Here is a 14910-nt window from a genome sequence, read left to right as displayed (position 1 = left end):
CTACTCTGCAAAAGGGGCTAGATGATGGCAACTTCTGTTGTACAAAAGAGATTTGCAGCCAGTGAGGTGTTTGGTGAGAACAGGAAGGTGTGAGGTGATTTATTTATTGAGTCAACTTTCAATTATTGTGCTGTACTTGCTTTGACAACAGATGGTCCTGTTCTACACCTCTCCTTCCTGCACAAGATCCTCATGCTGGTCATCTTCCTCATCAGCACCATTGTTTCAGTAACATTATCTTCAGGCTCTGGAACATAGAGCATACAGTGCAGAAGGAGGCCATTCGGCCCATCGAGTCTGCACCAACCCACTTAAGCCCTCACTTCTACCCTAGCCCCATAACCCAATAATCCCTCCTAACCTTTTTGGTCACTAAGGGCAATTTATCATGGCCAATCCACCTAACCTGCACGTCTTTGGACTGTGGGAGGAAACCGGAGCACCCAGAGGAAACCGACGCAGACACGGGGAGAACGTGCAGACTCCGCACAGACAGTGACCCAGCAGGGAATCGAACCTGGGACCCTGGCACTGTGAAGCCACAGTGCTAATCACTTGTACTACCGTGCTGCCCACGTGGAAGCATCATGCCTTTTTTGTGACAACATTATGAGCACACGGCATGATAAAACGTTCCAGAAGAAATTAATTGTGTAACCCTCCGGGGGAGAGTATCTTCTTGATCAAATGGTGGACTGACACCTGGCTAAGTGGAACGTGATTCAACATAATGATTTCAAAGTTAGGTCGGACGCGTTAGGCCCGGGGTTTCTTGCCGGTCACGTTGGCGGGATCGGGGCCCATGTTCGACAATAATGAGTCCGCATGAGATTCTCAACATTACTGACTGCCTCGCCATCTGATTAGCCCAACTCGCGCCTTAGCAGCTCGCCGCTAACAAGGGGGAGCTGCTTTTAAACGCCCCTGGCCACACACCCAGCCAACACACAAGCATGGCAGCACACAGACCTGCTCCTTGCTTTGGAGATGGCGGCCTGGCAGGCCTCTAAAAGCTGTGGACCCGAGGGGTCAGAGGACCAGCAGCAGGGTTAGCAATGCTGCCTGGAAGGCGGTAGCAGTGACATGTCCAATGTAGGAAGAAGACAAACAACCTTCAATGAGATGCAAGGGTAAGTTACTACCACTCTCCTGGCAGCAGTTACGCCCGCCACCCCTCAAATTCACAAACCCCCCAACCCAGTTCATTGGCTGACATCTCGCACCCTCTCCACATCTGGGCCGGGATTCTCCACTACCCGGCGGGGCGGGGTGTCCCGGCGGGATGGAGTGGCGTGAACCACTCCGGCGTCGGGCCGTCCCAAAGGTGTGGATTTCTCTCACCTTGAGGAGCTAGCCCCGCGCCGGAGTGGTTGGCGCGCCGCCAGCCAGCGGGAAAGGCCTTTGGTGCCACGCCAGCCGGGGCCGAAAGGACTCTGCTGGCCGGCGCGAGTCCGCGCATGCGTCGGAGCGTCAGCGACTGCTGATGTCATCCCCGCGCATGCGCAGGGGGGGGGGTCTCTTATGCGTCGGCCATGGTGAAGACTGTGGCCAGGCGGAAGGAAAAGAGTGCCCCCACGGCACAGGCCCGCCCGTGGATCGATGGGCCTTGATCGCGGGCCAGGCCACCGTGGGGGCACCCCCCGGGGCCAGATCGCCCCACACCCCCCCAGGACCCCAAAGCCCGCCCGCGCCGCCTAGTCCCGCCGGGAAGGTGGTTTGATTGACGCCAGCGGGACAGGTATGACAGCAGCGGGACTTTGGCCCAATGCGGGCCGGAGAATCGCCGGGGGGGGGGGGAGGCCCGCCAACCGACGCGGCTCCCGCTCCCGGCGACTATCCGGTGCCGGAGAATTCGGTGGCCGGCGGGGGCGGGATTCAAGCCAGCCCCCGGCGATTCTCCGACCCGGCGGGGGGTTGGAGAATCCCGCCCCTGATCTTTGTGCTTGTTCCTTGGAGACCCCTGGCACCCACCAGCACAACCTCTTCATGTCCAGGTGCGGTGCCCACACATGCCACCTACTATAGGCTCTCCTTGACCCATCAAGCGTCAGTCTCACAATGCCCTCTCTTTGTCCCCACAGGAGAAGATAGCCCATAATAAATGGGAAAGGGTCAAGATGGGGGGGTGGAAGGGGGGGAGGTAAAAGTCCCAGAGATTCGAGACCTCACCCCGAATGAGGAACAGGCCCTAGAAATTGTGGGGTTGCCTGTGGAGAGAAGAGTCACCGACAGCGAGGTTGGCCTGTACCAGAGAGGTGAGGAGCCACTGTCCCTTCGCACAGATCACCTGACTCAAGTGAGATGTTCATGTCAGACAAACAGATCCTTTTCTCTCACTGACCACAAGTCCATTGTCTGGCAGGATCTCCATCTGATGAGGCCGGGCCATCCAAAGTCGTCGCCCCTCTCCCCCGCCACCCAAAAGGCCACATCAGAGGAGATGTCTGAGTAGACCTCCAGCGAGGCGCCACAGCTATCACCCACACCTTGCATCCGCGCAGACTCACACCTCGCTGGACGACATTAGTGGACAGGCTTCTGGGGCACAATGTAGGGAGCGCTACACAGCTGCTGATGCACATCGGGTGGAGGCAGGAATATCAAAGGGAAACAATCAGTTAGAGGTTTCACCCTGGGACCCTCAAAACCCCCAAGCTTCCCCCGCCTTTACGTGCTCCGTGTCCCCTCAGAGTGCCATCCACCTATCCAGTTGTGCTGGGAAACCTTGCTCACCACCGGCCACATCAGGGGTCCTTCGAAATCTGCCAGGAACATGAGGGAGACTGTGTTCAGCTGGTACCCTCCCCAGTTCATCCACACACTTACCCTTTGGTCACGAGAAGATCCACAGTGCTGAAGCCCTGTTCTTACGTGTTTGATTGCTGCCAGCTGCGGTGCTGATGCACCTGCAGTACAGGCACACTGTTCAGGCATCAAATTTTGCTGGACATGCAATGTACTAACAATCCTCAGAGACCATGGCGTGTGTGCCCTTGAGGAGGCACTTGACAATAGAGAAATGCGAAATGCTACCACAACTAACAAGATATATTTTCACCCTGGAGCCCAGTCACCAGCGGTGTACCACAGGGATCAGTGCTGGGTTCTCTGCTACTTGTGATTTTTTATCAATGACTTGGATGATGGAGTTGAAGGTTGGGTTAGTAAATTTGCTGATGACACTAAGATTGGTGGAGTAGTGGATAATGTGGAGGGCTGTTGTAGACTGCAAAGAAACATTGATAGGATGCAGAGCTGGGCTGAAAAGTGGCAGAGTTTAACCGTGATAAGTGTGAGGTTATTCATTTTGGTAGGACAAATTTGATTGCGGATTACAGGGTTAATGGCAGGGTTCTGAAGAATGTGGAGGAGCAGAGAGATCTCGGAGTTCATGTCCATAGATCTCTGAAAGTGGATATCCACCCAAATGGATAGAGCCGTGAAGAAAGCCTATAGTGTGTTAGCATTTATTAACAGGAGCATTGAGTTTAAGAGCCGTGAGGTAATGCTGCAACTGTACAAGACCTTGGTTAGACCACATTTGGAGTATTGTGTGCAGTTCTGGTCACCTCATTATAGGAAGGATGTGGAAGCATTGGAAAGGGTGCAAAGGAGATTTACCAGGATGCTGCCTGGATTGGAGGAAAGGTTGAGGGAGCTAGGGCTTTTCTCATTGGAGCGAAAGAGAATGAGAGGTGACTTAATTGAGGTGTATAAGATGATGAGAGGGATAGATAGAGTGGACGTTCAGCGACTTTTTCCTCGGGTGGATGTAGCTGTTACAAAGGGGCATAACTATAAGGTTCATGGTGGAAGATATAGGAGGGATGTCAGGTGTAGGTTCTTTACTCAGAGAGTGGTTGGGGTGCGGAATGCACTCCCAGCTATGGTAGTGGAGTCGGACACTTTAGGAACTTTCAAGTGGTTATTGGATAGGCATATGGAGTGCACTAGAATGATTGGGAGTAGATTGATTTGATCTTGGTTTCAGACTAGTTCGGCACAACATCGTGGGCCGAAGGGCCTGTACTGTGCTGCACAGTTCTATGTTCATTTGAAATATCCTTCATTTGTGAAGCTAGAGGTGCTCACAGTCAAAGGGGGTGAAATTGACTGTCAGGAGGGAAGCTGCAGCATGGCTCTTCCTGTAAATGTTTGGTAGGACAGACAGGCTGCAGCGGTGGTGTCCCTGTTATCGCCATAATATTTAAAAGATGCTTTGAAGGCCTCACAGATGCAAAGCTCCTCACCACGCCCTCCAACCCAGCCCAGGCGTGACCCCCGACCTGGAATGCTTTAGCCCCCTGACCAAGCCCAAGCCCAAGCCCCTAAGGGGGCTGAAGACAGTGTTCATGTTTAGAGGAGACCTGCCTTCCATGATGCTGGACTACCAATGCTTTTAATTTGTCCAATTACATGTCCTCATTCTCCTTCTCTTCAGGACATAAAGATAAAGATTTTTCCATGGGGAAATCCATATCAAGATTGCTAACTGTTGCTTTCGTACAATTATCAGCAAACATCCTGATTCAACTTACAAAGAAACTCTAATCTTCAATTCAAATAATAAATTGTTTTCTTTAAGCTGAATCTGCCCTAAGATTATCTACTGAAGCCGATAGTGCCACATTTATAGTGCCATTAATTGGACTGATTTAGGGATGGTAAATATCGGTAAATATTAAAGTTTGTTTTCGGCCCCCAATCCAAATTCTGTTCCCTAACTATCGACTCCATCCCTGTCCCTGGCAGCTGTCTGAGATTAAGCCTGGTGTCATATTTGATCCTGAGCTGAGTTTCTGACCTTATACTTGTGCTATCCCCATGATTGCCTTTTTCCACTTCCGTAACACTGCTCAAATTCAGCCCGTCTCAGCTCACCTCCTGCAGAATCCCTCATTCACACCCTTCTTACCTCTAGACTTGACTATTCCAACTCGGTCCTGGCTGGTCTCACACATTCTACCCTCTGTAAACTTGAGGTTATCCAAAACACTGTTTCCCCTAACTCAGAGCAAGCTCTGTTCCCTTACCACCCCTGTGCTCACTAACCTACATTGGCTCCGGTGATCAATGTCTTGATTTTAAAATACTCATTCTTGTTTTCAAACCGCTTTGTGGTCTTGCCCCTCCAAATCTTTGTAATCTCCTCCAGTCCCACAACCCTCAGGATATCTGCCTCTAATTCTGGTTTCTTGTGTATTCCCAATCATAAGTGCCCACCATTGGACACTGTGCCTTCAGCTGCCTTGGCTCGCAGCTCTAGAAAGCCCTTTCTATACTTCTGGATCTTTTGAACCTTGCCCCTCGCCTGAGGTGTTGTGACCCTCAGGTTAAATCAAAACCAGTCAGCTCGCCTGCTCAAAGGGGAAAGCAGCGTATGGTCATCTGGGACAATGGCGACTTTACACTTTACCTTGTTTTAGTCCTTTAAGACACTTCTTAAAGGACTAAAACAATATAGGTTTACCTCCATTGACCAAGCTTTTGGTCACCTGACTTAAATATCTCCTTACGTGGCACAGTGTCATACATTGTTTTATGATCTGTGAAACATTTCATTCCATTAAAGGTTCTGTACGAATATACACTGTTGTTGTTGGTGATGGACTGGAGGAGAATGTGTTTGAGAAGCTGGCATTACATAATTTTCATGCTCTGTTAAGCATCTTTGATGGTATGAGCAGCACGGTGGCACAGTGGTTAGCACTGCTGCCTCACGGCACCGAGGACCCAGGTTGAATCCTGGCCCTAGTCACGCACCGTGTGGAGTTTGCCATTCTCCCATGTCTGCGCGGGTCTCACCCCCACAACCCAATAGAAGTGCAGGGTAGATGGATTGGCCATGCTAAATTGCCCCTTAATTGGAAAAAAAGAATTGGGTACTCTAAATTTATTTGATAAAAGCATCTTTGATGGCTTTTACAGGGGCAGCCATATTATGGGTGGTGAAATGCGGTGTGGATTTGAGGCAGTAACCTTAAAGAACAACCCTGTTCTTCTTGTCAAAGCAAATGTACGGCAAAGGTGACACTGGACATAATCCTCCGGTCATTGAGATTCACTTATTCCACCAGCGGCGTACCACGCCAGCGGGGTTCCCGGCAGCATGGGGTGGCAACAATGGGAAATCCTATTGACAAGCGGCGAGAAGATAGAATCCTGCTGCCAGTGAGAAAAACATGGCTGAGGAACCGGAGAATCCCGCCCATCATCTCCCAATGAACTCTTTTCAAGTGAAAGCATGAATATGAACAAGTGCAAGGTAGCACAGTTATTAGCACTGTAGCTTCACAGCTCCAGGGTCCCAGGTTCGATTCCCAGCTTGAGCCACTGTCTGTGTGGAGTCTGCATGTTCTCCCCGTGTGTGTGTGGGTTTCCTCCGGGTGCTCCGGTTTCCTCCCACAGTCCAAAGATGTGCAGGTTAGATGAATTGGCCATGCTAAATTGCCCCTTTGTGTCCAAAAAGGTTAGGTGGGGTTACAGGGTTCCGCGGATAGGGTGGAGGTATGGGATTTAGTAGGGTGCTCTTTGCAAGGGCCAAATCGGTGGACTGAATTTCTCCTTCTGCACTGTAAATTCTATGATTCTATGCACATTCATTTTCAAATGACAACAGTTATCACATAGCAATATGTATTAAACTTCCCTTTCAGTTGATCATATATTTGGAAAAAATGTAACGCTTTTAAAATATTTACTGCATGCTTACCTTATCCACAAAATTGCCAATTTCTATCAGTCTCTGTTTAGTCTTTTCCAAGTCCTTCCCTTGCTTCTGAAACTTGAAATTTGCAGAAAAGGTTACTATAATTAAGTTTACATTGGCATATAGAGCTTGTTATGTCTCTAGTGACAATTACACTCTTGTCTAAAAAGTTGAATGGCCACACAGGACAATAACTTGGAACTGAAACAATCTTGACTTCAACAAAGATTTGAGGGTTGGTAATCTTAGGAATTCTCGACCCCAAAGGGCTGTGAAAGCTCAGTCATCGAGTATTCAAGGCCGAGATAGAATTTTTTACTCTTGGGGAATCAGTGGGATCAGGTGGGAAAGTAAAATTGGGGTTAAAAAAAATCAGCCATGATCTTATTGAATGGCGAAGCAGGCTTGGGGGACAACATAGCCTACACTGTTTCCTAATTCTTAGGGTTTTTATAACAAGTGGTATTGCATTTGTTTCTTTTTTGTTTTTGACTAATATTTTACAGAGCTTGACATGTCATTGAGTCCTATGTTTATATCAGTATACTCCAGCTGTAACTTTCAAAGGAACACGAGGACTTTGTTGAGGAGGTGGGATACACAGGACCAGCTGTCCATTTGTAATGACCACAAACAGTGGATGGTGGGCCCTTATTGAAAGCCCTAACCGGTTCAAGGCCTGGGGTCCCAAAACATGCGGCAATAAAATAGTGGCCGTGATTTAGCGGCAAGCTAGCCTTGGGTGCAAATCCTGTAATGGCCGCTAAATATCGCGAGAGGTCAAAAACGGGGTTTCTGCCGGTGAGAATCCTGAGCGTGATTGTGGTAAACCACTGTGTTCCTGTATTAAGGGTTGTACGGTAGAACCTGCACTACAGGTTCACCTGGGCCCCTGCATGCTAGCTCCGCCCAGGAGCCGGGTTATAAATATGCGTGGCCTTCAGCTCGCAGCCATTTCGTCAGCTGCTGTAGGAGGCCACACATCTGATCCGAATAAAGCCTCAGTTTGAATTCAACTTCGTCTCCAGCCAAATTGATCGTGCCTCAATTTATTAGTATCTGATTCAGAAGATGGACCTCTGGATTGAACCAGATCGACTGCAGCTGGATCCACACGCAAGTGACGCCAGAAAGGACTTCCAGCACTGGCTAGCTTGTTTTGAAGCGTATATCAACGCGGCGCCGACCCCTGTTCCAGGGGCTCAGAAGATTCAAATCTTGTACTCCAGACTCAGCTCTAAAATCTTCCCGCTGACCCAGGATGCGCCCAATTTCGCTGACGGTATGAGTCGACTCAAAGAGAGTTATGAACAGAAGACGAACATGCTCTTTGCCACACACGCGCTCGCAACACGTACTCAACTACCTGGTGAGTCAATCGAGGACTTCTGGAGGGCCCTGATCCCACTAGTTCGGGACTGTGACTGCCAGGACGTTACAGCTAAGGAGCACTCAGATTTCATCCGATGTTATCCGGCTGCGGCTCCTAGAAGGGGCCACGCGCTACCTCGCAGAGACTAAAACACCAGCGCTTTCCATGACGGTCGCCCTGCGCAATGTACAGTCCTACGCCCCCAACCGCGCGGCCCACTCCTCCTACGCTTCATGGGCCCCGCAGGCAGCCGCCCCAGCGGGGGCGCTACCCACCCAGTACGCCTGCGCTACGCGCCAGCCAGTGATCTCCTGGGGGCCCCGATGCTATTTTTGCGGCCAACAAAGACACCCCCGCCAACGCTGCCCGGCCCGCGCTGCCCTTTGTAAGGCCTGCAGGAAGAAGGGCCACTACGCAGCGGTGTGCCAGGTCCGCTCAGCGGTCGCCCCCACCCCCCCCGGTCACGGGCAATGGGTGCCGCTATCCTCCCCAGGCCATGTGCGAGCACTGGGCGCCGCCATCTTCTCCCCCGCACAACACATGCGTTTCATGGGCGCCGCCATCTTGCTCCACCCCCGCAACGTGCGTTCCATGGGCGCCGCCATTTTGTGACCCCCAGGACCTCCGGGCGCCGCCATCTTGTCCACCCCGCAGCACATGGAGACCAACGGAGTTTCATTGGATTGGATTGGATTTGTTTATTGTCACGTGAACCGAGGTACAGTGAAAAGTATTTTTCTGCGAGCAGCTCAACAGATCATTAAGTACATGATAAGAAAAGGGAATAAAAGAAAATACATAATAAGGCAACACAACATATACAATGTAACTACATAAGCACTGGCATCGGATGAAGCATACAGGGTGTAGTGTTAATGAAATCAGTCCATAAGAGGGTCACTTAGGAGTCTGGTGACAGTGGGGAAGAAGCTGTTTTTGAGTCTGTTCGTGCGTGTTCACAGACTTCTGTATCTCCTGCCCGATGGAAGAAGTTGGAAGAGTGAGTAAGCCGGGTGGGAGGGATCTTTGATTATACTGCCCGCTTTCCCCAGGCAGCGGGAGGTGTAGATGGAGTCAATGGATGGGAGGCAGGTTTGTGTGATGGACTGGGCGGTGTTCACGACTCTCTGAAGTTTCTTGCGGTCCTGGGCCGAGCAGTTGCCATACCAGGCTGTGATGCAGGCATGACCCCGACGCGGCGGCCGCCTCACTACCCGACGATCAACCACGACTCGAATCCATGGTAATTGACCAGTCCAGACCACAAACTCTGACCAACGCATCCACCAGCGTGAAAGTCAACGGCCACGTGACCTCCTGCCTACTGGACGCTGGGAGCACCGAGAGCTCTGTACATCCAAATACGGTAAGGCGCAGTTCCCTTAAGGTACACCCTACCAATCAAAGTATCTCTCTGGCCTCCGGATCCCATTGCGTAGCGATCCGGGGGTACTGCACGGTCACGCTCACAGTCCAAGGCTTAGAGTTCCACGGTTTTCGTCTCTACGTCCTCCCTAACCTCTGCGCTGCACTTATCCTAGGCCTGGATTTTCAGTGCCACCTCCAGAGCCTGACCCTTAAATTCGGCGGACCCTTACCACCCCTCACTGATTGCGGCCTCGCGACCCTAAAGGTCAATCCTCCTTCCCTCTTTGCCAATCTAACTCCAGATTGCAAACCCGTCGCCACCAGGAGCAGACGGTACAGCACCCAGGATAAGGCCTTCATCAGGTCCGAGGTCCAGCGGTTGCTTCAGGAGGGCGTCATCGAGGCCAGCAACAGCCCCTGGAGAGCTCAAGTGGTAGTGGTTAAGTCTGGGGAGAAAAATCGAATGGTCATGGACTACAGCCAGACCATCAACAGGTACACACAGCTCAACACGTACCCTCTCCCACGCATATCTGACATGGTTAACCAGATTGCACAGTACCGGGTCTTCTCAACGGTGGACCTGAAATCCGCTTACCACCAGCTCCCCATCCGTAAATCGGACCGGCCATATACCGCCTTCAAGGCAGACGGCCGGCTATATCACTTCCTTAGGGTCCCCTTCGGCGTCACCAATGGGGTTTCGGTCTTCCAAAGGGAGATGGACCGAATGGTCGACCGGTATGGCTTGCGGGCCACGTTTTCCTACCTAGACAATGTGACCATCTGCGGCCATGACCAGCAGGACCACGACGCCAACCTCGCTAAATTTCTCCGCACTGCCACTCTCCTCAACCTCACGTATAACAAGGAGAAGTGTGTGTTCCGTCCAAACCGCTTAACCATCCTCGGCTACGTGGTCCGAACGGAGTCCGATCCCAACCGCATACGCCCCCTCATGGAGCTCCCCCTCCCCCACTGCCCCAAGGCCCTCAAACGCTGCCTGGGGTTCTTCTCATATTACGCTCAGTGGGTCCCAAACTATGCGGACAAGGCCCGCCCACTCATACAGTCCACTCATTTCCCTCTGACGGCAGAGGCCCAACAGGTCTTCGCCCGGATCAGAGCTGATATTGCCAAAGCTGGAATGCACGGTGTAGACAAAACTCTTCCTTTCCAAGTAGAAAGCGACGCATCGGACGTCGCCCTTGCTGCCACCCACAACCAGGCAGGCAGGCCCGTGGCATTCTTTTCCCACACCCTCCATGCCTCAGAAATTCGGCACTCATCTGTCGAAAAGGAGGCCCAGGCTATCGTTGAGGCTGTGCGACATTGGAGGCATTACCTGGCCGGCAGGAGATTCACTCTCCTCACTGACCAACGGTCGGTAGCCTTCATGTTTAACAACACACAGCGGGGCAAGATCAAAAATGACAAAATCTTGCGGTAGAGAATCGAGCTCTCCACCTATAACTACGAGATTAAGTATCGCCCTGGAAAACTCAACGAGACCCCAGACGCCCTATCCCGAGGTACATGTGCGAGCGCACAGGTAGACCGACTCCGGACCCTGCACGACAGCCTTTGTCACCCAGGGGTCACTCGGGTGGAACCACTTCATTAAGGCACAAAATGTGCCCTACTCTGTCGAGGAAGTAAGGACGATCACCAAGGACTGCCAGGTCTGTGCGGAGTGCAAACCGCACTTCTACTGGCCGGACCGTGCGCACCTGGTGAAGGCCTCCCGCCCCTTTGAACGCCTCAGCGTTGATTTCAAAAGCCCCCTCCCCTCCTCCGACCGACACACGTATTTCTTCAGTGTGATCGATGAATACTCCCGTTTTCCCTTCGCCATCCCATGCCCCAACATGATGTCTGCCACCGTCATTAAAGCCCTTAATTCTATCTTCACTCTGTTCGGCATCCCTGCCTACATCCACAGTGACAGGGGATCCTCATTCATGAGTGATGAGCTACACCAGTTCCTGCTCAGCAGGGGCATCGCCTCCAGCAGAATGACGAGCTACAACCCCCGGGGAAATGGACAGGGAGAATGGGACGGTATGGAGGGCCGTCCAGCTGGCCCTACGGTCCAGAAATCTCCCGGCCTCCCGCTGGCAAGAGGTTTCCCTGATGCACTACATTCCATTCGCTCATTACTTTGCACTGCTACTAACAGTACACCGCATGAACGTCTTTTTGCCTTCCCCAGGAAGTCCACATCCGGGGTATCACTCCCAACTTGGCTCACACCTCCGGGAACCGTGCTTCCCCGTAAACATGTGCGGCTCTACAAGGCGGACTCTTTGGTGGAAAGGGTGCACCTGCTCCACGCAAACCAACAGTACTTCTACGTGGCATTCCCCGACGGCCGCCAGGATACCGTCTCCCTCAGGGACCTGGCACCTGCAGGTTCCGCCCCCACACCACTCCTGTCGCCCCCGGCGCCACCCTTCCCTCCCTGCCACCCCCATCACCTCCCCCAGGACTGTCCGTCCTCCCCTTGCCCACCCCCGTTGATGAAGAGGATTTTGGCACGCTCCCGGAGTCAACTTCGACCACGACAGCACCAACATCACCGGCTCCACTTCGTCGATCCCAGAGGACGATCAAGGCGCCGGACCGGCTGAACCTCTGACGGGCCCACCGGATGACCAGAGACATTTTTTTTTCACTGCTCTGTAAATATTAAAGGTTGCGAATTGTATATAGTTATCCCCCCCCCCCCCCCCCCCCCCACCGGACTCAGTTTTAACAGGGGGTGAATGTGGTAAACCACTGTGTTCCTATATTAAGGGTTGTACGGTAGAACCTGCACTACAGGTTCACCTGGTCCCCTGCATGCTAGCTCCGCCCAGGAGCTGGATTATAAATATGCGTGGCCTTCAGCTCGCAGCCATTTCGTCAGCTGCTGTAGGAGGCCACACTTCAGATACAATAAAGCCTCAGTTTGAATTCAACTTCGTCTCCAGCCAAATTGATCGTGCCTCAGTGATCTTCCCTGAACACCCCTTCCCCCCCCCCCCCCCATGACATGATCAGGTTCACAACCATGAAGGACATGAATCTGATTAGCAGAGATTATAATACATTTAACAATGATTAGTGGGCTAAACGCCTCTACTTCCACCCTTACGGTATGGCATGACGTCTAACCAGCACGATTCATGACGGGTTTTCAAACAGGATAACCAGTCACAATGATCACGCCAGGGATGCCCGAGTGGTACAAGACTTGGCCTGGCACTGCCAACCTGGCCGTGCCAAACTGGGGGTGGCAGTGTCAGGATGGCAGTGCCAAGGATGGACCCTCTTGGGAACCCCATTGGGTGGGGGGGAGATCCCCCCTGTGTGTGTGTGTGTGTGTGTGTGTGTTGTGGGAGGGGCAGTGCCTGGGAAGGGGAGGCGGCACTCCGATCCTAGGGGGCGGGCGGGCTCATCCTGATATGATGCATGTGGCAAAAGGGGGGCAGGATTTGAGATGGAGGGGGAGTGGGTTGTGCCAGCTATGAGGAGGGGGGGGGGAACGTAGCCTGTGATGTGGATCTAGGGGTGGGGTGCCTGAGGGTGTCCTGATCTTGCATTGTGGGAGGAGAGGTTTGCCCTGATGCTTGGGCAGATGGGTTTTGCCAATGCCCATTGGGATGGGGTCCTTAAAATTTAACTTTGAGATTGGGGTGCCTTTTAAAAATGGCATGCCAATCTCAGAATCCTGCCCCTCCAGCTGACTGTGTGATCCTCGCCAACACTTTGAAATTGCACAGAATGCTGTTAAATAAGGCCAGAAAAAGCACCTATGATGCCAGCAAGTTTCACGCACCTGTTCTGATCCAACACTGTGCAATTTGGAAAACTTATACCCAATATTTATTTTAAATCAGTCCCTTTTGTAAAGAGATAGTGATGACCCTTATACATCCTTCTGAAGTGAGGGGTGTCCCATTATCTCCCTTGACCTGGCATTCCTCCACTGGAATCTTTGAGACTTCAAATATGGTAAGAACCCTAAATGTACTCAAGTGGAGCTGGTGTCTGCCTTCCATGTAGATAATGGAAGCTTCACTTTACCCTTACAAGCAAGCTAGGGTAAGTGCTTGAGATCCAGGGTGTATCCTGTAACAAATATGAAGTTTAGAAGTTTGTTATATTTTGGGCTGTCTATTTAATTTAAGGGAAAATTGAGTAGTGAAGTGGGCCATGTGACCTTCTCCGAATCCTACTTGGCCACAAGCTTGGCTGACTTGGTTGCTATGTGGATATTGAGGCCCAGATTGCTTTACTGGGAAGAATGTGAAAGTTGTTCACACATTTGAACAAGGGCAAACAGAGGACGTAAGGATATAGGCCATAGGACACAATCTCCACTGAATTCTGGGGAACAGAATTCCACTGACTAACAACCCTCTGAGGGAAAATAAATTCTCCTAATTTCTGTCTGAAAAGGGAGACCTTTTATTTTTAAACTGTGCACCCTAGTGCTGGACGGCTGGTTTGTGATGCGGAGCGACGGCAACAGCACTGGTTCAATTTCTGTACTTGCTGAGGTTATTCACGAAGGCCCTGCATTCTCAACCTTGCCCCTCATCTGAGGTGTGGTTACCCTCAGGTTAAATCTCCACCAGCCATCTTTCAAAGGGGAAAGCAGCCTATAGTCCTCTGGGACTGTGGCGACATTTACATTTTAGTTCTAGTCATACCTTCAAGAGGAAACATCCTCCCTGTGTCAAAACCATCAATTCCCCTCAGGATCTACAAGAACACCTCTATTTTTTCTAAACTTGAATGGATATAGGCCCAACTTGTTCAACCTTTTTTCAAAAGATAAGCCAAAGCGCATCTGTAATGATGTTAGATTGACACTGAGCCTCCAAGTCTCACATGGAGAAGTTAGGAATGTCAAGCTTTGCAAACAGTCATACTTTAAAGTGTCTATTTAATTTCCAGATAGAATGAAGTTATGTGTCTAAAGGATGGCTAATTAACATTTCGGCCTGGAGACAAGGCCCATGTGATTCACATTATCATGGGGCTAGGTGTTGAGAGTGAAAGAGTCCATTGCAAGCTATTGTGTATTAGGGTTTTTCTTAGGATATCCTGGAAACTCAAAGTCAGGTCAGTCTGCAAGAATCTGAGCAGAAAGTCTATTGTTCATAATGCAGAATGCAGATGGAAACTCATGCTTGGATTGAAGAACCAAAGTTTGTGGGAGTTTAAATGCAGCTGGTGGTTTTGCCTAGCTTTGGCTGACAATCTCCAATCTATTTCTCACCATGCAGATCAGTTTTGAGATTAGGAGTTACCTGGATTGAAAAGGAAAATAAAGGAAGCAGACCGTTGGGCCAGGAGAGATAATGGATCACTTTGCTCACCTCTGAAGGATGTATAAGCGCCCATCACTAAGCATCACCTTGGACTGGCTTCTGCAAAATGGAATGCCCACTTAAGGGAAGGAGTAAAGTAT

General features: G+C 51.1%; 1 protein-coding gene across 3 annotated transcripts in view; it reads right to left on the bottom strand.

Annotated features, from left to right (window-relative positions):
- Positions 1 to 14910, bottom strand: part of LOC140393136 (disintegrin and metalloproteinase domain-containing protein 12-like) — a 597415-nt gene that overhangs the window by 159559 nt on the left and 422946 nt on the right. For all 3 annotated transcript variants that reach the window (XM_072479211.1, XM_072479210.1, XM_072479212.1), the window contains one exon: positions 6713 to 6784. In XM_072479211.1, the coding sequence (XP_072335312.1) occupies positions 6713 to 6784 (72 nt within the window). The remainder of the gene's footprint in view (positions 1 to 6712; positions 6785 to 14910) is intronic.

This window comes from Scyliorhinus torazame, chromosome 16, assembly GCF_047496885.1.
Source record: "Scyliorhinus torazame isolate Kashiwa2021f chromosome 16, sScyTor2.1, whole genome shotgun sequence".
Taxonomy (NCBI): domain Eukaryota; kingdom Metazoa; phylum Chordata; class Chondrichthyes; order Carcharhiniformes; family Scyliorhinidae; genus Scyliorhinus; species Scyliorhinus torazame.
The sequence above is the reverse complement of the archived record's forward strand: the minus strand, read 5'-3'. Positions and strand labels throughout refer to the sequence as shown.